The following is a 27,885-nucleotide window of genomic DNA, read 5'->3' on the forward strand; positions in this document are numbered from 1 at the left end:
GCTGACGGGAACGCTATCGGCTGCTGGTGGAATAACCTACTACATGCTCGAAGACATATCTGGATGATGGAGAGTAAGGAGAGCAGCGGCGCACCGCTCTGCGTCATGCTGCGTGGCACAGTACCCATAAATTGCCTCAGCGTAGAAGAGTCCCGGGATTATTTCTTTCTTCACTTAGTGCACGATGCGGTGCTAGGAGTACGTATTCTAGACATGGTACTTATTAAAAAAAATCAATGGCCAGGTCTCGAGTCTGACCCCTGCCCAGTCTGCACCCCATCGGACTCTCCAAAAATTTTCAAATGTGTGTGAAATCTTATGGGACTTAAGTGCTAAGGTCATCAGTCCCTAAGCTTACACACTACTTAACCTAAATTATCCTAAGGACAAACATACACACCCATGCCCGAGGGAGGACTCGAACCGCCGGCACCAGCCGCACAGTCCATGACTGCAGCGCCTGAGACCGCTCGGCTAATCCCGCGCGGCTCGGGCTCTCCTTCCCTCAAATAAAAGACACGTTAGAGTCCCGGCCCAGTACAAAGTTTTAATCTTTCCGAAGCTTCAGGATGGATAAATGTCTGCTCGCAGTCTTGGTTGAATGGTGGGGCACTGCTGAAGTTTCATTGAGATGGGATGTGGAGGTATGGAGATTGTGGAGGTGTATGGAAAGGTCGACACAGTTGATATAGGCGTGGCAGCTGACTGAAATACGGGAGGCTTCTGGGAAAGAACGTAGTTTTGGTCTTCAAATTGACATATTTTACAGGATTCGTGAAGATGTTCCTGGATTTTGAGGAATTTACCCATCGGTTACAGCATGCAAATGGAAAAGGGAAGGCGGATATGGAAGGTGAGGCGAAGCTCACTCCGTTATGAGACTTGCAGTTAGGAGTACAATGTTAGAAGGCGACCGACCTGTAGAAGGCAAGCACGTTGCCCGAGCTGTTGACCTTTGTGTCGCCGGTCTGGACGGCTGGGTCGGCGCGCAGCTGCACCAGCTGGCGGTACGTCTTGAGGTGGCTGCGGTCGTCCGCCTCCTGGGCCGCGGCGTTCAGAGTCTCGTAGTTCTCGTTGACGGGCAGCCAAGTCGCGTCAGTGGTGTTGCTGAAGCCTGAAAAAATGTGCAGTAACGTCACCGACGGCTCATATCGCTGCAAACAGTACTCAGCTGTGGATGAAAGGTCCTGACGGTCGGGCGAGGTCACTGTTATGTCCTCAATATTCGATCTGACGATCTCACTGCTGGTGTCTTGTTGGTGAACAGCTGTTCATGAAATGGCTGAACACTGTCAAAAACGTCAGTGTCGCATCTGTACGTAAAAGCAGGGGAAGAAGTGGGATTAGGGCTATAAGCCCATTGATGAAAAGCCATTACGGATGGAGCTCAAGCTCGATTTGGACAAGGTCGCTACGGTAGCAGGTTCGAATCCTGTCTCGGGCATGGATGTGTGTGATGTCCTTAGGTTAGTTAGGTTTAAGTAGTTGTGGTTCAAACGGTTCTGAGCACTATGGGACTTAACATCTGAGGTCATCAGTCCCCTAGAACTCAGAACTACTTAAACCTAACTAACCTAAGGACATCACATACATCAATATCCGAGGCAGGATTCGAACCTGAGACCGTAGCGGTCGCGCGGTTCCAGACTGAAGCGGCAAGAACCGCTCGGCCACCACGGGCGGCAGATGTTAAGTCCCATAGTGCTTAGAGCCATTTGAACCATTTGACAAAGCTGTACAAGGAAACTGTCCGCGTCATTTTAAAATGCACCATGACGGCATTCGCCCTAATCATTTCACCGAAACCATTATTCTGGTTAGCTGGACGTGGGTTTTCAAACGTGCTCGTCCGACAAACGAGTCCAGCGTCCTTGCAACTCTGGCATCTCAGTCTACCTAAGAGGAGCTTCTTCTACTCTTCCATAACGTAAACGTTAAAATTATTAATTCCACCGTTATGTAACGGTGGGACACTGTCGTTTTGGAAAGATCAAGCCATTGCAATGGTTTCACCTTTCATTATTTTTTCTTCAACTTTTCCACCACGACCTCAGACAGTGAAACAAAATGGCGGCTTTATGTCTACATTTACAGTAAATACAAAAATGGTAGAACAAATAAAAAGATTAAAATACTTACGGTGCATTACACAGGTGCTTCAAAATGGATATAACGCCGAGCGAGGTGGCGCAGTGGTTAGCACACTGGACTCGCATTCGGGAGGACGACGGTTCTATCCCGCGTCCGGCCATCCTGATTTAGGTTTTCCGTGATTTCCCTAAATCGCTCTAGGCAAATGCCGGAATGGTTCCTTTGAAAGGGCACGGCCGACTTCCTTCCCCATCCTTCCCTAACCCGATGAGGCCGATGACCTCGCTGTTTGGTCTCTTCCCCCAAACAACCCAACCAGAATGGATATCTGGGTTTAAATGCTTTGTCAAATTTATTACATTCAACTTACAGTTATAAATAACACGTCAAATGGAAGAAAAATTTTGACAGAGTTTCTTGCAAGTGTTCAATGTGAGCACCATCCGTCACATGCCACACATCGAGTCGATAGGCAAGTGCTACCCAACCCTTGATGACTGAGTCTGGAATAACTGATGCAACAACTGTTTCAGTCATGTTTGTTAAGTCGGGTAGATCAATTGGTAGCGGAGGCACATGCATATGATTCCTTATGAACCCAACCGCCCCCCCCCACCCCCTCTCCCAAAGGTAAAATCGCATAGCTATCGATCAGTTGGACGTGGAGGCCATGCGAAACAAGCTCAGTCATGCGGCCCCTTGCGCCGAATCTAGTGGTTGGATAAAAGCCCTTCAGCCAGTCGCGCACTGAGTTATGCCAGTTATCTCGCCATCTGGGTGCCAAATAGAGTTCTTTCATTCAGCTTCTTCCAGTAGAGGAAACAGCAATGGTTCTAGCGCCTCAAGAGGAGAAACAGCAGCTACAGTTGCTTCACCGAAAAAGAAAGGTCCATAAACTTTCCTCCGGGATGTGGCACAAGAAACGTTCAGTTTACGATGTTCTCGTTGATACTGTATGCACCGAGAAAGGTGGCCGTCAGGGTCAAGTTCAACGGAGCCAACACCACACTGGTATCGCTATACAATCCTCCTAAAAACATAGTAACACGCGATATCAGCACAGTACTCAACATAGCACCGCGGGTAATAGCCGCTGGAGACCTCAACGCAACTCTGATTGGAACTCACAAATACGAACCTCCAACGGCAAGAAACTGTACGAACACGCACTAGGCCGAAACTACATTATACTTGGACCGGACGTCCCCACGTTCGTGCCTACACAGGCCCGACATAGGCCAGACGTGTTAGACATAGCCCTCATAAAGGGCATCACATGCACACTTAACCTAACGGTTGAAAACGATCTGGACTCAGACCACATGCCTGTAATACTGCACATGGAAGAGACACTGCAGGACATCGAACCACGCAGGATGCTTAACTACAAGCGTGCGAATTGGACACTGTTCAAGGAAATGCTTGATAGTCGCATTCCTGACACCCACGAAATTAACAACACACAGCAAATTGATGAGGCTGTGGAGGCTCTCACAACTGCCGTCCAAGACGCAATGACTGACGCCATTCCATTTACAACACCAAGACAACACTCGACGGCCCTGCCCCAGGAAATCCTGGGCCTTATCTCAATGAGGAACCGCCTCAGGAGATACTGGCAGCGTACCAGGCGCCCGTTCTATAAACTGCACGTCAACAGACTCCAGGGCATAATACGGAATAAAATTCAAACATTCAGAAACGAACAATGGGGACAGAAACTCGCTGGGCTGAATACCACACGTCCTGGCGTGTGGCAGCTGGTCAGACACTTCACCAGGGAGAAACATTACATTCCCACGTTACAAGGACCAGACGGCCCAGCCTACTCCGCGACGGAGAAGGCAGAGCTTATGGCCACAACACTTGCATCGTCTTTCATGCCGAATCTGGTTCCCTCAGACCCAGCATTCACACTTGAAACGGGCCAGGAGGTTACACGACTTGTAGCCCAGCCCTCGCGCAACGAAATAAGACGTACTAGCGCAAACGAAGTCACATGGGCTATCAAGCACACCAACGCTAGAAAAGCCCCTGGGCCTGATGGCATTCAAAACCGTGTCCTCCAGGAGTTCACGGATAAAGCCGTAGAATACCTCACACACTTAACGAATGCCATCCTGACACACCAACACTTCCCTGAGTTTTGGAAGGCGGCCAAGGTCCTGATGTTCAGGAAGCCAGGGAAAGACCACTCCCTCCCACAAAATTACCGACCTATCAGTCTGCTGTGCTCGCTCAGCAAGATTGTTGAGAAGGTAATACTAAAACGTATCACTAGGCATTGCATCGCCAACGACACCCTAAGACCGGAGCAATTCGGCTTTAGGAATCACCACTCGACAACACAACAACTCCTCCGCGTAGTCGAACATATAACACACGGCTACAACACGAACAAAGCCACAGGGGCCGTGTTCCTAGACATCGAAAAGGCTTTCGATCGTCTCTGGCACAACGGACTCATACGCAAACTAAGCGAAGCTGGTTTCCCGGACGGACTCGTGCGTCTCATACACTCATATCTCACGAACAGATGTTTCAACACTAACGTGCAGGATAAACAATCAACACAACACGGTATCCAAGCTGAAGTACCCCAAGGAAGCATCCTAGGGCCCATCTTGTTTAACCTGTACATTAATGACTTCCCAGCGACACGAAACACGACGTTAGCCGTCTACGCGGATGACACAGCCATCCTCGCGCAAGACTGGAAACCGTCGAACATCAACTCACGAATACAGACAGCACTCAGAACAGCTGAGCCTTGGCTGGAGCGATGGCGTATTAAAGTAAACGTCGACAAGTGCGAAGCAGTTCTGTTCACACGCAGACCGAAACTACTGCGCAAACACCAACACTGTAGACCGATAACACTACATACACGCCCAATACGTTTCCGAGAGAAAGTCAGATACCTTGGTGTCTGGCTGGACCGGCAACTTACATGGGGGGACCACATCGAATACGTTGCCAACCGAACGCACGCGAGGCTCAAACAGCTCTACCCAATGCTCAACAGGGAAAGCACACTGAATAGGAGGCTGTCGAGGTCCTTATACATGACACTGATTAGACCTCTGATGACGTACGCAGCTCCCGTCTGGGGATATGCAGCTCCAACACGACTGCGCCTTTGCAGATCATACAGAACAAGGTGCTACGAATCATCAGCAATGCTCCACGCTACACACGCACCGTGGATCTTCGCCATGAATACCGCCTTGATACCCTCAAGGAAGAATTCAAGAAACACGCCACACGACTATACAGGAACTCGAGACACTCGAACAATCCTTTCATCCTCACTCTGGGAAACTACGATCACAACCACAGGTGGAAACACAAGCGGCCAAAGACACTGCTAGCTAGGGAATAACCACCTATGGTAAACTAACATACGCAAACAGCGACAAACGCCGGTAAGCCCCTGCATATCAGCAACACTGACTGGCAACTACCAGCTGCTATTAGAGCCGACCAACAGGCCACAGCAGGGACACCGACGAGCTCGCCCACAGACGCACGAACAATCTGCCAACACTCCCTCACACTGTGCCTCCGGTATATGACCTATCGGACACAAGACCGAAAACAAACCTAACTGTTGCAGGTTGCAGGACGCTGAACGAGGACTCTGTACCAGCACCCAGCGCCAGCCGCCGAGCAGCACAAACGCACAACGTCAAGGTATCGACATGCATGATACCCACTACTAACAAAGCCTATCCTTGCACAACCTATCGCAGGCAGCAAGACAACCGCTACTGCTCTTGCCGCCCGACCTAACTTTCGCAAAGGTTTTTTTCCCTTGGCTCTTGCTTTGGCACTTTTTTTCCTCTGCCCTTCAAACCGCTACCCTTCGTCAGATTTCGACCAATCTATCTCCAGATGAGCGCGTATTAATGGTTAATCCTAACCAGATGTACGCAAACATCGCAGTACCCACATCCTGCGACACCTCACTTTAGTGAATACTAACCCTTATGCAGAGATGGCAGTAGACCTTTTGTGTTGGCCATCATGCCGGTGTGGGCGTGGAGGGGCTCCACCTCTTAAAAAAAAAAAAAAAAAGAGAAAGGTGGCTCAATAGTTAGCACACTGGACTCGGTTTCGGGAGGACGACGGTTCAAATCCTCGTCCCGCCACCCTCATTTAGGTTGTCCGTGATTTCTCTCAGTCGCTTCAGGCAAATGCTGGGATGATTCCTTTGAAAGGGCACGGCCGATTTCTTTCACCAACCTTCCCTAATCAAGCTTGCACTCCGTCTGTAATGACCTCGTTGTCGACGGGACGTTAAACACTAATCTCTCCTTCCTCCGATACTGAACCATCTCATTGGGATTTTCTGACCTCCCCCCCCCCCCTCCCACCCTCACCCTCCCAGATGAGCACATTGTGCATGTTCATATTTCCACTTAGGTAGAATGTCATTTCATTACTGAAGACGAAACGATCCACAAAAATTTCATCATCATGCAGCAACATGTCGCTTGCAGAGTTGGCATGTAAACTGTACTCTGTAGGCTTTAGGGCTCGTAGCAACTGCAAATGCTAAGGACGTAGTTGTAAGCGTCTCCTTAAGCCTCCACACAGACGTCACGGGAATTGCTGCTATTCACGGCCAGCCTTCCGAACTGATTTCTGGGGCTACGCATGAAAGACTCTCTCACTTGTTCACTGTGCTGCTAGCGCTTTCTAACGGAAGACGCAGGAAGCAATGCACGTAAACAGGTATAAAAACAAAACTGTTGGAGTTACTCTTACATTTCATGTATTGTTTATAATTTTAAGTTGAATGTAATAAATGCTACAAAGAGATAATCACTGTATTACACAAAGATGACATTTGATTTCATCATGAGATAGAGACATCTCTACAAAGAAATACTTTCAAAGGAAAGTAAATCAGCTACAACTGCATACAACGCTTAGTCATTCTTATTTACAATTTAGGGAAACGAAACTTGTGAAACAACAGACAGGATGCACATAGAATTCAGATTGCGAAAATAAAGTCGGCAAACACGGAGCAGATTACTCAAGACTAAATCGAAAGCAAAATATCGAAATTAGAACAGAATTTGGCCTGAAGATTCTCACTGAAACATTACAAGAACACGGAAGAAAACGGAAAGACTATGTCAGTAAAATGGAGAACAATAGATCGCTGAAAATGCTGTACAAGTACAGACAAATGGGATGAAAAAGCGCAGGAGAAGTCGAAACGAGACAGAAGGATAAAGCTCATTTCTTTGAGTAGCCATGGGAGGCCAAGGCGAATACATATGAAATAAAATGAAGACCTCGAGTTTACATGTGTCTAAACTGCAGTGCAATGCGGCTCCAACGTATGAAACTATCCAGTCGCGCAATGGTGTCAAAGCCGAGGATGACAAGTAAAAGCCGAAGCACTCATCTCGTCTTTCGAAATGATTTCGCTGCTGAAAATCATATTACAATTTCTCCTTTCCACTGTTGCAGCAACGCCAAATTGGCAGTTGATGAGATAAGTGACGGAAGAAAAATAAATAAAAACTGTTTGTTATTGGAGAACACATGACTGTGTCTAACGAGATAGTTGTAAGATTCTTCATGGATCGTGTGTTAAAAAAACTGCCTCCTCTGCAGATATTTATCTCCTTGTAGTAGTAGTTTATCGTAAGTTGCTGGAAAAAGCAAGTGTTTCGAGTGATTGGAATAAGGCGCATGTCACAGCCATTTTTAAAGTCTAGTTTACACCGACACAGTGAGTTGTGAAACTCATTTCTTGAAATCAGCGTTGCCCAACTAGTTTCGTAAAAGGCTGCCTATAAGGTGATATCAATGCAACGATCAGTTGCGACATACTATGAGAAGTGAAGCACCATTTTCGTTTCTGAAATGGATGTTGTGGCAGTTACGTAGGTAGTCGTGAACTTCAGGTTTGTCCGCTTAAAATCTGAGCAAAAGAAAAAGTATAAACGTGTTTGAATTCATCATTTGATAAAGATATGTCAGCTCAGGCGGCCTGGCACGAATTTTTTTTAAATTACTCCGGAATCTTCTTCAACCACATAATAAAGTCAGAACAGTTCACGGATCATAAAAGAGTTTAGTGTGCTATAAGCATAGACGATATATCACTGTGTGAATCATTATCATCGAAATTGAAACTAGAGGCCACAGTTACTTCTTAAGTGAAAATCTTTATTCCTCGTTCTTCTAGCATCTATTCGCGTTCCAAAGTCCCGACTGTAAAAACGACTTTCGTACATCAAATCCTTCCCTTTGTATTCTTTCGGTAGCTTCCCCATTTGCATTTTCGTAAAGGTGCTTTCAACGTAGTAATTGTCTGAGGATGGCTACATATTGACCTAGGAGCACCTGCAGAAGGGCTTCATATTGATCTAAGAGCATCTACAGAAGTTCCTAAATGCGGAAATAGATCTCCATTATTATTATTCCTTACAGAATTTTGTTCTTATTATTTCTAACTGAATCTATACTCATGCTCATAAATTAAGGATAATGCAGATACATGGTGAAACAACGCTCTGGTAGGCGGTTTGCGGGTTTAAATCACCTCGGGATATGACCAAGGGGTGTATTTGACCTGCGGCCGTCGCACGGTGACGCTGGCAGCAGTTCACATACGCAGAGGTGTGTTGGTGCATGTTAGAGTACCGTGCAGCGAGTAAGTGTGCAGACGTTTTCAGAGGTGCTAATGGAGACTGTGTGTTGAAAATGGCTCAATTAACACGTATTGATGACGTTATGAGGGGTAGAATACTAAGGCGATTGGAGGCTGGTGAAACACAGCAGGTCGTAGCACGGGCCCTCCGTGTGCCACAAAGTGTGATCTCACGATTATGGTAACAATTCCAGCAGAGAGGAAACGTGTCCAGGTGCTACAGTACGAGACGTCCACAGTGTGCAACACCACAAGAAGACCGATGTATCACCATATCTCACCGCAGACGGCCACGAAGTACTGGAGATAGCCTTGCTCGGGAGACCTGCAAGGTGCATTCCACTGACCCCTTGTCACAAGAGAGCCCGTAAGGCCTGGTGCCAAGAACACAGTACATGGTCATTGGAACAGTGGTCCTAGGTTATGTTCACGGACGAGTCCAGGTACAGTCTGAACATTGATTCTCGCCGGGTTTCATCTGACGTGAACCAGGAACCAGATACCAATCCCTTAACGTCCTTGAAAGGGACCTGTATGGAGGTCGTGGTCTGATGGTGTGGGGATTATGATTGGTGCACGTACACCCCTGCATGTCTTTCACAGAGAATCTGTATCAGGTCAGGTGTATCGGGACGTCATTTTGCACCAGTACGTCCGCCTTTTCAGGAGTGCAGTGGGACCCAACTCCCTCTTGATGGATGGTAACGCACGGCCCCACCGAGCTGCCATCGTGGAGGAGTAACTTGAAACAGAAGATATCAGGCGGATGGAGTGGCCTGCCTGTTCTCCAGACCTAAGCCACTTCGAGCACGTCTCGGTCGACGTATCGCTGCCCGTCTTCAAACCCCTATGACACTTCAGGAGCTCCGACAGGCACTGGTACAAGAATGGGAAGCTATACCCCAGCAGCAGCTGCTCGACCACCTGATCCAGAGTATGCCAATCCATTGTGCAGCATGTGTACGTGTGCATGGCGATCGTATCCCGTGTTGATGTCGGTCTATATGCGCAGGAAACAGTAGCGTTTTGTAGCACATGTGTTCTCGAATGGTTTTCTCAACTTATCGCCAATACCGTGTACTTACAGATCTGTGTCGTGTGTGTTTCCTATCTGCCTATGCTATTAGCGCCAGTTTTGTGTAGTGCCACGTTGTGTAGCACCACATTCTGCGATTGTCCTTAATTCATGAGCATGAGTGTATTTTTGTCAGTAATAGCGAAATCGTCAGTTCTTCGATTATCGAGTGCCTCACTCACACGCCGTTCTTGAAACGATATTCGTGAATGTGCCACTAACACTTATGCATAGCGTACCTGCACAAAACTCAACGGTTTTCGGAGTTGCCGATTCCATGTCGCATTTATTGAAACTTAACGTAACCCAAAAGCACACGCAACTGATAGATTCGTGTCGTGAAAGCTGGAACGACCCAAAATGAATAGTTTCACAAACGACTTCCGCCACAGTGGCTAGCAGCACAGTTTCGAAACTTTGTTCCTCAATGTAGTATACTATGCGGCTGCTCCCGGCGGGGGTTCGAGTCCCCCGTCGGTCATGGATGTGTGTGTTTGTCCTTAGCAGTTAAGTCCATAAGATTTCACACACATTTGAACATTTTTTAATGCAGTATCTCCGTGTAAACTGGACTTCGGAGGGATCGTCCAACTAAAGCGCGTAACTGTGCACTTGAGCTGACTTCAGTCTGTTACAGAATATACAACGCGTTTAGTACCCTTGTATGAAGACATTTAGCTACACAAAAAATCTCGTCTGTAGCAAACTGCGATTTTGTGGTGCTCAGCTCTCTCTGCTCGACAATAAAATTCAGAAGACAGTTCTTCCTGTTTCATACCATGCTCCTTGGTTTCGAGAAAGGGGTGGGGTACAATTCGGCAATGTCATCTGCTGCAAAAAAAATAGTTCACAGAATTTCATATAAGATTTGTGGCTTTCTAAGCAGACAAAGCTGTCGCCGTCACCGTGGAAATGTACAGCGTATCCCAGTTCCTTGAGAACTATTGCTATAAGAAGTAACTCATGGTTTAGGTTCATAAAATCACTCTGTTTATTCATAAGCCAGTACACGCCAAAAACAGTTTGAGAAGTGTTACGAAAACAGACACTACAGTCTTTTTTTGAAACTGCATTTAATAGTGCAGTACATTTTTCTTGGATGCCCTCAGCTGTATCGTAACTTTGTCCTTTATAGCCAACTTCAATTCCGATTGAGCTACCAGAAGTTGGTTCGAGCCAAATCTGGCAGATACGGCGGGTGACCCACTTCATTGATCCATCTACAGGCTAAAACCTCGCGAACAATCTTTACTTTGTGGGGTGGGTCATTCTCGCGGAGTAGCGGCCAGGAACACCTGCCTCTCGGTATTCGAGCCAAAGTCGATGAATTCTCGCACAGAAATGATGGAAAACTCAAAAAAATCTGTTGCCTCACTGCTCCACCGCCGTTTTCCGACATTTATCAGACACGTACTGTTAAATTCACGAACAGAACGCTGCTGCCGTGAAGCTAACACGTTGACCTTGTACACGGCTGTTGTTGAAACTTCGATGATCGTAGCCCCACAACTCGCCACGAGATTGCATTGCAGTTTGGAATTTCACACAAGCAGTGCTAACGGAACAGGGAAACAATGTGTATCGTCGTATCTGAAGGTAACATAGTGCATACCCCAACCGAACATTACTTATTTCTTAATGTTCACGGTATACTGGGTGATAAGAAATTTATTCCTTGTTTTATGAGGGTGTAGTATGGGCCAAAGCAAGAAAACAAATGTCCATCAAACATACGCTCTAATGTGTATATCTTAACAGCTTTGAGTACTTGTTCATTCGCTACTGTGTTAACACGTCTGTTGTACTGCAGGCTCTTTGCTATTACGAACAACCTACAGAAAGCAGCAAACAAATGGGGACACATTTCTCTGTTGTTTATGGATACAGCGTGCAGTAAACATTGGTTAGTGTTGTTATTGTAAACTGTGTTTACAGTTCTGGGTGAGTGCAATACAGTTCTAGTGGGACCACTTTGTTTTTTGGTAAATTAGTGAAGCGCTTTTGCACTGTAGTTTTATTTTTGCATGTACGAGCATAGTGGAAGCCTATTATTCCACACGGGCGCTTGAACTATTTGGTTTATGCAAACTCCATTAATGATACACAAACGCTGCAGGAATCCGTCAGTAATGCATTCCAGTGCACCTGTGAACAACCTGGAGTTTCTCAGAGATTGCATGATTTCCTAAGAGGTCAGACTAAAGTATGTCTTACCAGGAATGGACACCTCCATTGAGCACCTCCATTAGCAATGGCCCACAAGAGCAGGTTGTTTGTAACAGCAAGCAGAACTGCATTAGAAGATCTGCTGATTAGTCGTAACAGATAATGAATTCTAATTTGTTGACTCATTTGTTAACTGCATGCTGTAGATCACGCGTAGCAGCAAAGAGCTTGTAGTAGAAGATATGTGGTTCACAATAGCGAAAATGAACAAGTGTTCTTAGCAGTTAAGGTATGAATTTTAGAGCCCATTTTTATTCAAGATAAATTTTCAGTAGGTATGGCAACGACGCCTGCAGAAAGTGCAAATATCTTTCTTTGCTTGTGCTTTTGTTTACTCAGTTATCAATGCCAGAGATTTTTGTTTGTAAGAACTACCTTCTGGAGACGACTGTGATCAGAACAGGCAGCTACGAGCAGATATCACATCACGTAGCTGTGCTGGAGGTCTTGTGGCTTACGTTGACAATACGCAGCGGACACGTAGAGGAAAACATGTGGAGCGTCTTCTCGACGACATTTACCAACTAGATGCGTTGGCCGAGTACAAAGGAAGTAGTCCGCAGCTCGTGGTCGTGCGGTAGCGTTCTCGCTTCCTGCGCCCGGGTTCCCGGGTTCGATTCCCGGCGGTGTCAGGGATTTTCTCTGCCCCGTGATGACTGGGTGTTGTGTGCTGTCCTTAGATTAGTAAGTAGTTCTAAGTTCTAGGGGACTGATGACCATGGATGTTAAGTGCTCAGAGCCATTTGAACCTAAGGAAGTGATGTGTGACGTTTTCATTATTAAGGACCACTTTCGCTTGGTTCACTACTAAAAATTTTCGTGCATTTTGCGAACAATGTGCTTCTGTTAGAGGAACCAGCTCCATGAAATTTTATGATGTGACCATTTTACGTATTAGTATCGACAGCTCATTAAGAAATGTCGCATAACTTTTTAAATCTTTTCAGCGTTATCTGTGTGGTTTAATATTCTGTACACATCGAAAAGACGTCTCATATCTGGAGAACAACGTCAGCAAGTTGTGAGACTGGTCACATATGATGGTCTTGTGTGTGGGGAAGCCACAATGACAGAAACGTGTGACGAAATGCACGAAGATCTGAAGACGATTGACACTCTTGGGGACACTGGCAGTTAGCCGTGAACACCAATTAATATAGCGTATTGCTCATAAATTGGCTGAATGAAGTATTATTGTTCGATTACAAGTTTGAATACCATTTACTAACAGCAGTGAAAAATCGATAAGCATCTAGGAGTGTGCATCTGGAGTATCCTAAAGAGGAACGACCATCTTAAACAAGTTGCAGCAATATTAGATTCCAGACTGATGTCCATAGAAAGAGTTACGAGGAAATATGATTCGCTAAGACTGCTGTAGCTTGTAAAAGCACTGTTCAGTAAGCTGGGCTGCTTGCGAACAGAGCGACATTTAATATATATACACTCATGCTCACAAATTAAGGATAATTGCAGAATGTGGTGCCACACAACGTAGCACTACACAAAACTGGCGCTAATAGCATAGGCACATAGGGAACACACACGATACAGATCTGTAAGTCCACGGTATTGGTGATATGTTGAGAAAACCGTCCCGAAACACATGTGCTACAAAATGCCACTGTTTCCTGCGCATGTACCCCGACATCAATATGGGATATGATCACCATGCACACGTACACAGGCCGCACAACGGTTTGGCATACTCTGGATCAGGTGATCGAGCAGCTTGCACCAGTGCCTGTCGGAGCTCCTGAAGTGTCGTAGTGGTTTAAAGATATGCAGCGATACGTCGACCGAGAGCATCCCAGACGTGCTCGATGGGATATAGGTCTGGAGAACAGGCAGGCCATTCCATTCGCCTGATATCTTCTGTTTCAAGGTACTCCTCCACAATGACAGCTCTGTGGGGCCGTGCGTCATCACCCAACAGGAGGAAGTGGGACCAACTGTACCCCTGAAAAGGCGGACATACTGGTGCAAAATGACTTCCCGATACACCTTACCTGTTACAGTTCCTCTGTCAGACATGCAGAGGTGTACGTACACCGATCATAATCCCACCCCACACTATCAAACCACGACCTCCATACAGGTCTCTTTCAAGGACATTAAGGGGTTAGTATTAGGTTCCTGGTTCACGCCAGATGAAAACCTGGCGAGAATCACTGTTCAGACTATACCTGGACTCGTCCGTGAACATAACCTGGGACCACTGTTCCAACGGCCATGTACTGTGTTCTTGACAACAGGCTTTACGGGCTCTCTTGTGACCAAGGGTCAGTGGAATGCATCTTGCAGGTCTCTGGGCAAATTAACCATGTTTGTTCAGTCGTCTGTAGACTGTGTGTCTGGAGACAACTGTTCCAGTGGCTGCGGTAAGATCCCGAGCACGGCTACCTGCAATACTCCGTGGCCGTCTGCTGGCACTGATGGTGAGACTAAAGTCTGTGTTATGTGCATAAGCTGAGTTTATTAAACTTATGAAAAAACCCTAACAACTTATGCACCAATCCAATAGGAAAATAAACACAATACACTTAATTTTCTAAACATATGCAAGTGGTAAAAATTAGGCATCTGCTTTTGTAATTTGTACTATTCGGTGCATACATTGCACCACGCTTGCGGATCACAACCCTGAGCTTAAATGTATGTGCCAGTCTCAGTTTACGGAAATGCTTCATATGTTAGTTCGTTCATCACTATCATCACTGTTTGTATACAATGCAATAGAACTTTTTCGCCCATTTCCCCACCCTGTATTTCCTCCATGTGTTCATTTCGTCCATTTTATATTCCTTCCGCAACCCGCAAACTCATTCCTCTCATTTACGAATAAGGTTCTGTAGTGGCTTCGCCGAAGAGTCTCCAAAACACATGGAGCTCTAGTTCTGTAGTTATTCTCTTTTTTTACGACTGGACTTTTTTTTCATGGGCGGATCGTCAGCCTATTGGCACCTCCGTTAGGCACTGACATTTTGCTTCGAACATTCATCATTAACTTCGAATTCGGCAATTTTTCTCGGGTGGATACCGTCAACTCACTTTCAGCCTGAGATGACTTCTACAGCATTGAAATTATTGGGTAATCCATTTAGTTCTGGGACGTCGATTTGTAAGTCCTATTACGTTCTATATGCTTAAACGGAACATCATATCTCCAAATTTAAGAATATGACCTTCCAATGGCTTTTCTAGTTCGTTGGAAAACACCGCAATGCGGTCAAACATTTTTATATCGCCAACTGCTTTTTTTCAGCGTGTCTCTTAATTGTTAGCTTAGGCACATTGCACATACATGCACATTCATTTACACTCAGGTGCCAAAGTCATGCGATATCTCCTAATATCCTGTCTGACCTCCTTTTGCTGGGCGTATTCCAGCAACTCGACGTTATAGGGAGCCAACAAGTCGTTGGAAGTCTACTGCAGAAACACTGCCTCTGTAGTCGTCCATAATTGCGATAGTGTTGCCGGTGCAGGATTTTGTGCACGAGCAGACCTCTCGATTGTGTCCCATAAGCGTTCGATGTGATTCACGTAGTGCCATCTGGGTGGCCTAATCTTTCGCTCGAACTGGGCAGAATGTTCTTCAAACCAAACGCGAACTATTGAGGCCAAATGACATAGCGAATTGTCATCCACAAAAATTCCAGCAGGTTTTGGGCACATTAAGTCCATGGATGGTTGAAAATGGTCCACAGGTAGCTGAACATAACCATTTCCAGTCAATGATCTACTAAGTTGGACCAAAGTACTCAGACCATTCCATATGAACACAGCTCATATCATTATGGAGCCACAAACAGCTTGCACTGTGTCTTGTTGACAACTTGGGTCCATGGCTTCGTGGGGTGTGCGACACACTCGGACCCTACAATCAGCTCTTACCAACGGAAATCGGTACTCATCTGGCCAGGCCACGGCTTTGAAATCGTCTAGGGCCAAACCGATACGGTCTCGAGCCCAGGAGAGGCGATGTCTGCTGTTAGCCAAGGCACTAGCGTCGGTCGTCCGCTGCCATAACCCATTAACGCCAAATTTCAAAATATGGCTCTGAGCACTATGGGACTTAGCATCTAAGGTCATCAGTCCCCTAGAACTTAGAGCTACTTAAACCTAACTAACCTGCCCGAGGCAGGATTCAAACCTGCGACCGTAGCGGTCGCGAGGTTCCAGACTGAAGCACCTAGAACCGCTCGGCCACACCGGCCGGCCGCCAAATTTCGCGTCACTGTCATACTAGATATCGTTCGTTATACGTCCCACATTAATTTCTACGGTTACTTCACGCATTGTTACTTATCTAGCACTGACAACTTTACGCAAACGCCGCTGCTCTCGGTCGTTAAGTGAAGGCCTTCAGCCACTGCGTTGTCCGTTGTGAGAGGTAACACCTAACATTGGTGTTCTCGGCACCCTCTTGACACTGTGGATCTCCGAATGTTGCGTATGCTACAGATTTCCGAAATGGAATGTGTTGCGTCTAGACAAGACAGCCTAGACACAACGACAGGAAGCCGAAAGGCACGCGCTTAAACTCACGCCGGCTGGCGTGAGGTCTGAAACAGGATACGTAATGAATGCTATAAAGAAAATTACGTAGCTGCTGGAATACTTAACTTTAAACCACAATTGGTGAACATTGGTCTTGTTGATACAGTATTATCATCTCAATATAACTTGGTGATGGCGCCTTGCTAGGTCGTAGCAATAGACTTAGCTGAAGGCTATGCTAACTATCTTCTCGGCAAATGAGAGAGTCTTCGTCAGTGTAGCATCGCTAGCAAAGTCGGCTGTACAACTGGGTGAGTGCCGGGACGTCTGTCTAGACCTGTCGTGTGGTGGCGCTCGGTCTGCAATTACTGACAGTGGCGACACGCGGGTCCGACGTATACTACCGGACCGCGGCCGATTTAAAAAGCTACCACCTAGCAAGTGTGGTGTCTGGCGGAGACACCACAGAATGTCCCATGCGTCTAGCTCAACTACCATTCCGCGTTCAGAGTCTGTTAATTCCCGTCGGAAACCTTTTCTCATGAATCACCTGAAAACAAATGACAGTTCCGCCAATATACTGCCCTTTCACACTTTGTGTACGCGATACTACAACCATCTGTATGTGTTCATATCGCTATCCCATGACTTCCGTCACCTCAGTGTCCTTCATGATCCCTATTTAGACATACTGTTACACCTAAAAGCCGTTCGTGTGCGCTCCTTTTTCCACAACGCTCGTCTGTTCCCATACTGTAATACCACGTCATTTCTTAAGGTTATGTTGCACTAACAATGCCAAACGCATTTTTAAATCTCGCTATACGAGCAAGTGTGTTAAATTGTACCTGTACAACATTGGAAACTTTTAGAGATACGCTATGGGCAACATTACCATTTCTTCTATGTTAATTTACTACAAAAGAACCACAACGAATCTGTATAAAGGTTCTATATAAAAGCGTCCCGGTTTTGAATCACATAGTAGGTTGTCGTTTTTCGGTTGACCACACTGCTATGTTTCATTTCGGTTTTCGTAAACCTCCCATTTACTGATTCAGTCTGCAATTATCCCATTTGTTTGTTATGGGCCTAAAGATAATGCAGTTTTCTACCGGACAGAGTGTGATAATCGGCAAAAAAATGGTTCAAACGGCTCTAAGCACTATGGGACTTGACATCGGAGGTCTTCAGTCCCCTAGACTTAGGACTACTTAAACCTAACTAACCTAAGGATATCACACATAGCCATGCCCGAAGCAGGATTCGAACCTGCGACCGTAGCAGCAAAGCGGTTCCGTACTGAAGCGCCTAGAACCGCTCGGCCACAGCGGCCGGCTGATAATCTGCAGAATAGAAGAAAAATTGATAGGGCATCGCGCGATTCTAGGGGCGTTGAAGCAACGAATGGATTAACACTTTGGATATTTATTGTAAAGTTCAATGAACATTTAGTTTCCTGGACGCCCTCGTTTTTCTCAATCTGTGCAAAACATTGCGAAGTTTCGTGATTGTGTGACTGTTAGGCCGTTAGAGTTGGCTCCTCGCCGCTCCCAAAAACTGGGCACAGGATATTTTGCAATATGGCGAATGCACCAACTAGAACGACCTCCATTACCAAACTCACAGGATTCAGTTAACACATTAGCTGAAAGAAGCTGGTCACGAGAAAAGAGGACATTTTGATGACTTGTTTCTTAGAAGAAGATCGGAAGACGACGGTTTTGCGAGGAAATCATCTTGGCGACGAGGCGCACTTATACATTAATGGATTTAATTGCCATCTCTGAGAGTCAGATAATCCTTGTTCGGTTGTATTATCGATCCTTATCTTTTCAAAGATGAGTCGGGACAGGCTGTGACAGTTAATGGAAATCGATAACGTGCGATGGTAAGAGATTTTTTTAAGGTTTAACTACAGTGGAATAGACGTTCAGAAGTTGTGATTTGAGCAGCAAAATAACTGAATTTCTCCTTTAGTTGTTTCCGGATCACCTCATCTCGTGTGATGGTGACCAACTATGACCGCCAAGCTGTGCGGCTGGTCCCGGCAGAGGTACGAGTCCTCCCTCGGGCATGGGTGTGTGTGTTTGTCCTTAGGATAATTTAGGTTAAGTAGTGTGTAAGCTTAGGGACTGATTACCTTAGCAGTTAAGTCCCATAAGATTTCACACACATTTGAACATTTGAACATATGACCGCCAAGGTTGTGTGACTTAATCCCTTGGGATATTTCCTTCGAGGTTATCTTAAATCATTGATGTGTCTCAATAACTCCCGAAACATCAGCGAGTTAAAGCAGTAAATTCGAAGTGTTCTTGGCGAAATGCAATTCTAGTCTTATCAGGTAATCATAGCGAATTTCAGGGACAGTTTTTGCATGTCAGCGCAGTAGAGTTGCCATACGTCAGACGTCATTACCCATAACCGAAATAGGAAAGCGTGACAAACGTGTTTATATATTTTGTTAACGTGTTTGAAAAAATAAAGTTCGTAGTTTGACATATCAAAAATTCCGCACTTTTTGAAGGCGTCATATTAGTACTGTTCTGGAATGGTTTGGAGGGGACACTTTTCTATAAATTGCCTTTAGCGTGGGAAAATAGAGTTTTAGTTATGAGTAACAGAGCTGCTAGCAAATTATTTTATTGATGGAACTCAAATCCGGACTGACCAATAAACAATACAGATATGCTCAGGGTGAATTTTGGGCAAAATGCCATGTAAGACAAAATATTTCGACACGCTGCTACGGCGCGATACTTTGCCTCAAAATTTGCTGGAACGTCACTCAAAGTGAAATCGATGACCTCTGGTAGCACAAATACGAATTCAAGTCTTCAAGAAATTACTGTAGGTAACACAATGCTTCTCGCAGTTTAGTTACCGCTCTCAACCATAATGATGACGCTCTTGCCCACAAACCAAGGGTCACTGCAGTGCCTATAGGAGAAAGTAAAATGATCGCCAGGAGTGACCTGATTCGACCTGTGACCTGCGCATCACTTCTAGAACGTGTTCCTTGAAAATAAATGTATATAGTAGAAATATCCCTGGAGTGAGCATTGTGTTCTGCGCTTGTTGACAACATTAAGCTGGAACTGTTACGCGATCTCGGAACGACACTGTTTGATTAACGCCGGTTAACACGTGCCGTCGCGTCATATCACGTCAAAACATTCCTCAACGCATTTCCAATGGCGGCATTCAGATAAACAGCCAACGCACCGTCGCGGCCCGTCACAGCACCTCAAGGTTTCTCGGGAAGAAAGGCCATATAGAATCGTCACCTGCTAAAACCGCAGGTTAACCTATTTTCGCCGCGCTCACTCGTTTAATGTGAGTGGAGTTCTTGCTTCTGTATCTTCGTAATTATAATGCTTTGTTTTCGTGACAAACTAGAAATGTTCCATGACGACATGAGTATTTCTTCCATTGAATGTACACAGGTGAGGACAGATATCTGAAAGCGACAAATTATTTAGGTTTTACAATAACACAACAGATCTGACGCCACAATTTATATAAATAAGAACCTAATTTAACGAAGCAATTGCCATTACGTTACATTTTAAATGATAAGGTCAGCTTTAATGAAGGTGAAAACTACAGTTGCTCATGACGTTATCAGTTAAGTAAGGGAAAAATGCGGTGGATAAGTTTAAGAGGCTCCATTTTTTGCTTTATAAGTACTGTTTGATATGTTTGAATCTATATATTATCCCTAGCAAATAAATGTCCATGTTCTAAAATATTGTTTCACTTCTCAGCGGTTTACCATACAAAACTGACCAAGAACATACGTTATGAAATTTACTTTGTACATTAATGAACTTTGTCGTTATTAGTTCCTCAGTTTCGACACTATCTTCTTGTATCACGGATGGTGACGCACAACCTCACTTTCGCCTTTCGGTGCTTGGCTAAGTGAACTGACGTGACGGTGCTTTGACGTAATGCCCGTTCGTTTCGCTCTTCTGATAAGAGTCCAGTTTTTTCCCAGCAGCAAATGCAAATTGTTGTGGTGTCTAAAAACACCTACACCAAATCCACAGCACGAATGAAGGAAATGTGTCTGTATTAGCGATATGGCGAAATTCGAAAGCTATAGGAGGCATTACGTACAACCCCACGCCGTCGCGGGGTCACATGACCATGGTAGGACTTTATGTTGACAACAGAAAATAAACTCTGCGAATCTGAATGCTCACTCCAGAGATGCGGGATGTATCAAAAAGAATCATGGCGATTTAAAAAAGTCGTAACTATTATGTTATTTGAGATCTGTGCGTGAACAACGTACTGTTGGTACGAGTTTTACAAGGTTCCCGCTAGGTAGCAGCAGTGTACACCCACTACAGTTCTAGCAAAAATGGTGTCAGGACTACAGAATACGTTTTGTGTTCTGCATTTTGCGTAGTGCGGGTCTGTAATAACTGTTCAGCGTGACTTTCGTGCTAGATATGGTGTGGATCCTCTGCAGCACAGAGCATTAGAGGATGGCATGAACAATCTCGAGAAAAAGGTGTGCAAAGACAAATCGCTGGGCCGTCGCCGAATGTCTGACACAGACGTCGAACGCATCCGACATAGTTTCACAAGGCGTCCGCAGAAATTAGTTCACCCTGCAGCTCCACTATTTCTTGTGGGGGTTTATAAAAGACTGTTTACTTGCCTCCATTACCAACAACAATGAATGAGCTGAGACATCGAAAACAGCAGCTGTGGAATCAGTAACTCAAGACATGCTCGCTGCAGTGTGAGAAAAATTTGAATCCCAAATTGACATATGCCGCGCATCCCAAAGGCGGGGGACATATTCAACACCTCCAACGAAATGTAAAAAAAAAACATTTTGAGTTTCCCGTTCATCCAAAAACAAAGTTTATTGTACATGTTTATTAGTTACAGAAATATAGACGTGCCAAATAGGGTGATTCGGTTTGATACACCCTGTATTTCCATTCTATGTATAAACGTCAGAGAGTAGCGGAAAGAAGCTCTCAATCTTTCCTAGTTTCTCGGTTCGCGGCACTTGCAGAGTTCTCGAGTGACAAGGTTCACGTACTGTTGTACGACCTAAGAGGAGCGATATTCCCCTTCACCTTTTCACCCCTCCCCCCCCCCTTCTCTTGCCAGAGGGAAAGTAGTTAAAAAGAAGCACAAAAACGTTGAAGCACTCCGTCTTCAGGCCGCAAGCGGCCCATCGGGACCATCCGACCGCCGTATCATCCTCAGGTGAGGATGCGGATAGGAGGAGCGTGTGGTCAGCACACCGCTCTCCCGGTCGTTATGATGGTTTTCTTTGACCGGAGCCTCAAATGGCATTTTGAGGCTGAGTGCACCCCGAAAAATTTGCAACAGCGCATGGCGGCTGGACGGTCACCCATCCAAGTGCCGGCCACGCCCGACAATGCTTACCTTCGGTGATATCACGGGAACCGGTGTATCCACTGTGGCAAGGCCGTTGCCTACAAAAACGTTGCATGCGATGGAATTACATTGTCCTGGAGACATACTGAGTGTCAACTTTATCTTCGATAAGGACAGAAGGTGATATTGGCTGATCTAAGCACTATGGGACTTAACATCTGAGGTCCTCAGGCCCCTAGACTTGGAACTACTTAAACCTAACTAACCTAAGGATATCACACACATCCATGCCCAAGGCAGGATTCGAACCTGCGACCGTAGCAGCAGCGCGGTTCCGGACTGAAGCGCCTAGAACCGCTCGGCCACAGCGGAATAGCAACGTAGCTTTGTATGTAATAGGCACTGGAGTAGGGTATTCCGTGCAGGTATGTTAATCATAGAGCATCTGACCGGTAAGAAGGAGACCCACGTTAAAGTCCTGGCCTTGGCACACATTTTAATTCGTTACTTCAGCTTCTATGCGTATGGAAGCTGCATGCGATGTTACGAGTCTCAAAATATCACTGTACCAGCGTTTGCAGTGTTATCCCACTGGAAGGGCGTCCTCTCTGGGTCTCTGGAGTTCCCGAGAGTGACGTTATCGTGGCAGCCTTGAGGGTCGTGGGCCACCTCGCACGTCATGTTGTAGTTGTCCTCCATGCCGATCTCTTCCCCGTTGTAGGTGACGGCGGTTCCCGGCAGCAGCGTCACCAGCATGTTCATGCCGTCCACGATCTCTGGGCTGTACCGGCTGGCCACACGGTGCTGGTCGTGGTTGCCGATCTGGAAAGACACCCATACCACGTCCAGTGGCCTTATCTCTTATGTGCTGCCAATAACAAAATAGTCTAGTTTAACTTAGAGACACACATCACATTCATCTACAATGAAAATAGTTTTGATGAAGTTGACTGAGAATTTGGGACAACGAAAACTGGACTACTAATCAGGATGTAATACAAGGGGATAATCCACAGGTGAAACAGAAACCGACGTCCAGTAAGGTGCACACTTACTACAGCACACGTGAGCGTATTATAGGGACAATCCAAATAACTGCTTCGTTTCAGTGCAGTTTTTCTCATTGTCGTATTATTTCAATGAAGAAATAGTGTTGTGTCTCTATGGAGGGGACGACACTATTGGTTCAAATGGCTCTGAGCACTATGGGACTCAACTTCTGAGGTCATTAGTCCCCTAGAACTTAGAACTACTTAGACCTAACTAACCTAAGGACATCACACACATCCCTGTCCAAGGCAGGATTCGAACCTGGGACCGTAGAAAAAGAGTTTCACGATTTGAGAAAGTTAATAACGCGTTGGGCCAGCTCTGATACTTAAGCAGCAGTTGCTCGGCCTGGCATTGATCGATAGAGTGGTTGGATGTCGTGCTGAGGGATATAGTGAAATTCTGTCCGATTGGAGCGTTTTATCATCAAAATCCAGAGCTAGCTGAATGGCCTTGCCCGTAATGCTCCAGATATTCTCTATTGGGGAGAGACCCGGCGACCTTGCTGGCCAAGGTGGGATTTCACAAGCACAAAGACAAGCAGTAGAAACTCTCGCCGTGTGCGGGCCGGCGTTATCTTGCTGAAATATGAGCCCGGAACGGCTTTCTTGCAATGAAGGGCACAAAGAGGGGCGCAGAATATCATAGACGTACCGCTGTGTGTAAGAATGACAACCAAAAGCGTCCTGTTGTGAAATGAAATGGAGCCCTAGACCATCACTCAATTGAAGTTGGTATCTCGCCGCTATCTGGGACGTCTGTAGACAGGATCTAAGTTCGAAGCAGCACTCATCATTTCGTTTAAGACAGTTCTACTTCAGTCAACGAGATTGCTGACCGAAGACATGTCTGGAGACAGCAACGTGTCTGTCGTCCGCCATACGGTCCTACAACATTTCATTTCACAGTTGTCATCCGCAGCACCCTTACAGCACAGCAATATGTCGACGATATGATATGCCCCTTTTTGCTGACCTTCGTGGTATGCCACCTTGGACTTACGTTCAGCTAGATAATGCCCTCTTGCATACGGTGAGAGTTGCTACTGGTTATTTTTGTGCTTTCCAAATCGTACCGTGGACAGTGAAGTCGCCGGATCTCTTCCCAGGGAGAATGTTTTGAGCATTATGGGCAGAGCCCCTCCATCAGCTCGGGATTTTGACAATCTACCGCGCCAATTGGACAGAATTCAGGGCAATATCACTCAGGAGAACATCCAACACCTCTATCAATCAATGCCAAGTCGAATAGCTACTTGAATAAGGACCAGAGGTGCTCCACCGCGTCACTGACTTGCTTGATTTGTGAAGCTCTTTCTCTTCCATAAACCATATAATTTTTCTGAAACTGTAATCATTTGTTTGTCTGTACATGGACATCACGTCTACCGACTTCCGTCCCAGTCAGGTAACTCCTTCGTCATGCGTCTTTTTTTGTCTTAGAATGTATGTTATGCGACAGTCAAATGTCTAATTTTCATGTTTCTTCAAATAATTAGAACAGTTATTCCAACATTTTGCCAGATCAAATCAACGAAGATCGCAAAAAGGAAAAAAAGAAAGGAAGCACATCACGATGCTTTAAGGAAACAGTATTTTACGGCACAATGTACTTAGTAGTACAACTGAAGAAGAATGCCATTAAAAATTCTCCTTTCGGGTTCTGGGAAGGACATAGCAAAGGATGCCCACATAAACAACCGATTCGCGCTTTCTAGGCTCCGTTTGCCGCTAGTGTTAGTTAGCTGGCAAAGTTTGACTAGATGCTAGGCAGTCTGCTACGATCGGACCGGAAATCATCTATCCTCTCCAATAAGCAGTGAGTTGCAACTTTCAACCAATTTCCATATTTTGCGACGATTCCCTCAAGTACACTACTGACCATTGAAATTGCTCCACCACGCAGATGACGTGCTACAGACGTGAATTTTAACCTGCAGGAAGAGAATGCTGTGATATGCACATGATTAGCTTTTCAGAGCATTCACACAAGGCTGGCGCCGGTGGCGACACCTACAACGTGCTGACATGAGGAAAGTTTCCGACCGATTTCTCATACACAAACAGCAGTTGACCGGCGTTACCTGGTGACAGTTCTGGACGTGTGGGGTGTCGCATTGTCCTGCTGGAATTGCCCAAGTCCGTCGGAATGTACAGTGGACATAAATGCGTGCAAGTGATCGGACAGGAAGAACAAATGCAGATGATAAACGAGTATTCACCAGACAAATATATTATACTAGAACTGACATGTTATTACATTTACATGCAATTTGGGTGCATAGATCCTGAGGAATCAGTACCCAGAACAACCACCTCTGGCCGTAATGACGGCCTTGATACGCCCGGGCATTGGGTCAAACAGAGCTTGGATGGCGTGTACAGGTACAGCTGCCCATGCAGCTTCAACACGATATCTCAGTTCAAGAGTAGTGACTGGCGTATTGTGATGAGCCAGTTGCTCGGGCACCATTGACCAGATGTTTTCAATTGCTGAGATATCTGTAGAATGTGCTGGCCAGGGCAGCAGTCGAACATTTTCTGTATCCAGGACCTGCAACATGCGATCGTGCATTACCCTGCTGAAATGTAGGGTTTCTCAGTGATCGAATGTAGGATAGAGCCACGGGTCGTAACACATCTGAAATGTAACGTCCACTGTTCAAAGTGCCGTCAATGCGAACAAGAGCTGACCGAGACGTGTAACCAATGGCACCCCATACCATCACGCCGGGCGATACGCCAGTACTGCGATTACGAATACACGCTTCCAATGCGCGTTCACCGCGATGTCGCCAAACACGGATACAACCATCATGATGCTGTAAACAGAACCTGGATTCATCCGAAAAAATGACGTTTTGCCATTGGTGCAACCAGGTTCGTCGTTGAGTACACCATGGTAGGCGCTCCTGTCTGTGATGCAGTGTCAAGCGTAACCGCAGCCATAGTCTCCGAGCTGATTGTCCATGCTGCTGCAAACGTCGTCAAACTGTTCGAGCAGATGGTTGTTGTCTTGCAAACGTCCCCATCTGTTGACTCAGGGAGACTCAGGGAGACGTGTAACCAATGGCACCCCATACCATCACGCCGGGCGATACGCCAGTACTGCGATTACGAATACACGCTTCCAATGCGCGTTCACCGCGATGTCGCCAAACACGGATACAACCATCATGATGCTGTAAACAGAACCTGGATTCATCCGAAAAAATGACGTTTTGCCATTGGTGCAACCAGGTTCGTCGTTGAGTACACCATGGTAGGCGCTCCTGTCTGTGATGCAGTGTCAAGCGTAACCGCAGCCATAGTCTCCGAGCTGATTGTCCATGCTGCTGCAAACGTCGTCAAACTGTTCGAGCAGATGGTTGTTGTCTTGCAAACGTCCCCATCTGTTGACTCAGGGATCGTGACGCGGCAGCACGATCCGTTACAGCCATGCGGATAAGATGCCTGTCATCTCGATTGCTAGTGATACGAGGCCGTTGGGATCCAGCACGGCGTTCCGTATTACCCTCCTGAACCCACCGATTCCATATTCTGCTAACAGACATTGGATCTCGACCAACGCTAGCAGCAATGTCGCGATACGATAAACCGCAAACGCGATAGGCCACAATCCGACCTTTATCAAAGTCGGAAACTTGATGGTACGCATTTCTCCTCCTTACACGAGGCATCGTAACAACGTTTCACCAGGCAACGCCTGTCAACTGCTGTTTTTGTCAGCACGTTGTAGGTGTCGCCACCGGCGCTAACCTTGTGTGAATTCTCTGAAAAGCTAATCATTGCATATCACAGCATCTTCTCCCTGTCGGTTAAATTTCGCGTCTGTAGTACGTCATCTTCGTGGTGTGGCAATTTTAGTGTAGAATGGCGACACAAACGAGCAACATACACAGCGCTGCTCAGACAATCATGTCGCTGTGGCCGTGTGTCGTGGCTTGAGATACGCATGTGCGTGCAGTGTGCAAGACTTGCCCCCATCTGGTCTAGACAACTGCTTCTCGCTGTCCTCCTCAGACATTCGTTGTACTGCAGAATGGCATCAATCCATGTCTGGAAATATTTTAGCGAAGTGACGTAGCATTGTCGTACAATGCTTCATTTGTTTTAATAGGTCAAAGATTCGTCTGCCATTTCTGTGAACTAATAAAACAAAGAAGAAATTATAGTAACAGTAATATAATAAAAACTTAACAATTCCTTCAAAGTGTACAATAAGAATAGAAAGTAGCTGATCTGCTACCTGTGTCTACATAATATGCCTTTATCTGCTTGTAGCTCTCGGAAACGGACAAATTAACACGAAAAACACGAGTTCGTAGACATCAGTTTTCACCCTCTAGCACTGACTATCCGCGATGTCACAACAGTGGCATGGTCCCAGATTTGCAAAGTGATTTTTGGGAAGGGTTTCAAAGAATTAGGATCAAGTGGAGAATACTGGTGACTTTTTGCAGGATTCAGCCGCTTATCACTTTTCGGGAAAAGCAGCGAACGACTGATGTACTTTCTTTTACTTGAGTATTTAATTTAACATTTTGATTCTATGTATCTTGAAACTGAGAGAGTCAAAATTTTTCAAGCTTTGTTCGATTTCTAAGTTTATTACAAGAAATAATGGGAATAAAAATCAAAAATCGGCTATTACAGAACTCGTTTTAACAGTCAGGTTAAACTGGTGGGCAAAAAAAACGATACAATAGACAATCAGTAAACGCCATGCCTACACAAAATTCATCTTACTTTTCTGTTTACCGGAATTGTATGTATGTGCCAACCTTTTAGAACGTACCCAAAGACACATGCTAGAACTTAACGCTCACGCCAGCCTCATTTCTGCTCTCTCGGCCGTTCCTCCCCTGCGGCTTCCGGAACAATAGCAAATA

The 27,885-nt window shown here is 45.8% G+C and overlaps 1 protein-coding gene across 1 annotated transcript in view; it reads right to left on the reverse strand.

Moving 5' to 3' along the window:
* LOC124620651 overlaps positions 1-27,885 on the reverse strand; it is a 383,337-nt gene that overhangs the window by 279,959 nt on the left and 75,493 nt on the right. Inside the window, exons 7-8 of the mRNA XM_047147087.1 lie at positions 22,514-22,766; positions 919-1,114 (exon numbers count right to left, since the gene is read on the reverse strand). Of these exons, the coding sequence (XP_047003043.1) occupies positions 919-1,114; positions 22,514-22,766 (449 nt within the window). The remainder of the gene's footprint in view (positions 1-918; positions 1,115-22,513; positions 22,767-27,885) is intronic.

This window comes from Schistocerca americana, chromosome 1 (assembly GCF_021461395.2).
Source record: "Schistocerca americana isolate TAMUIC-IGC-003095 chromosome 1, iqSchAmer2.1, whole genome shotgun sequence".
Lineage (NCBI taxonomy): Eukaryota > Metazoa > Arthropoda > Insecta > Orthoptera > Acrididae > Schistocerca > Schistocerca americana.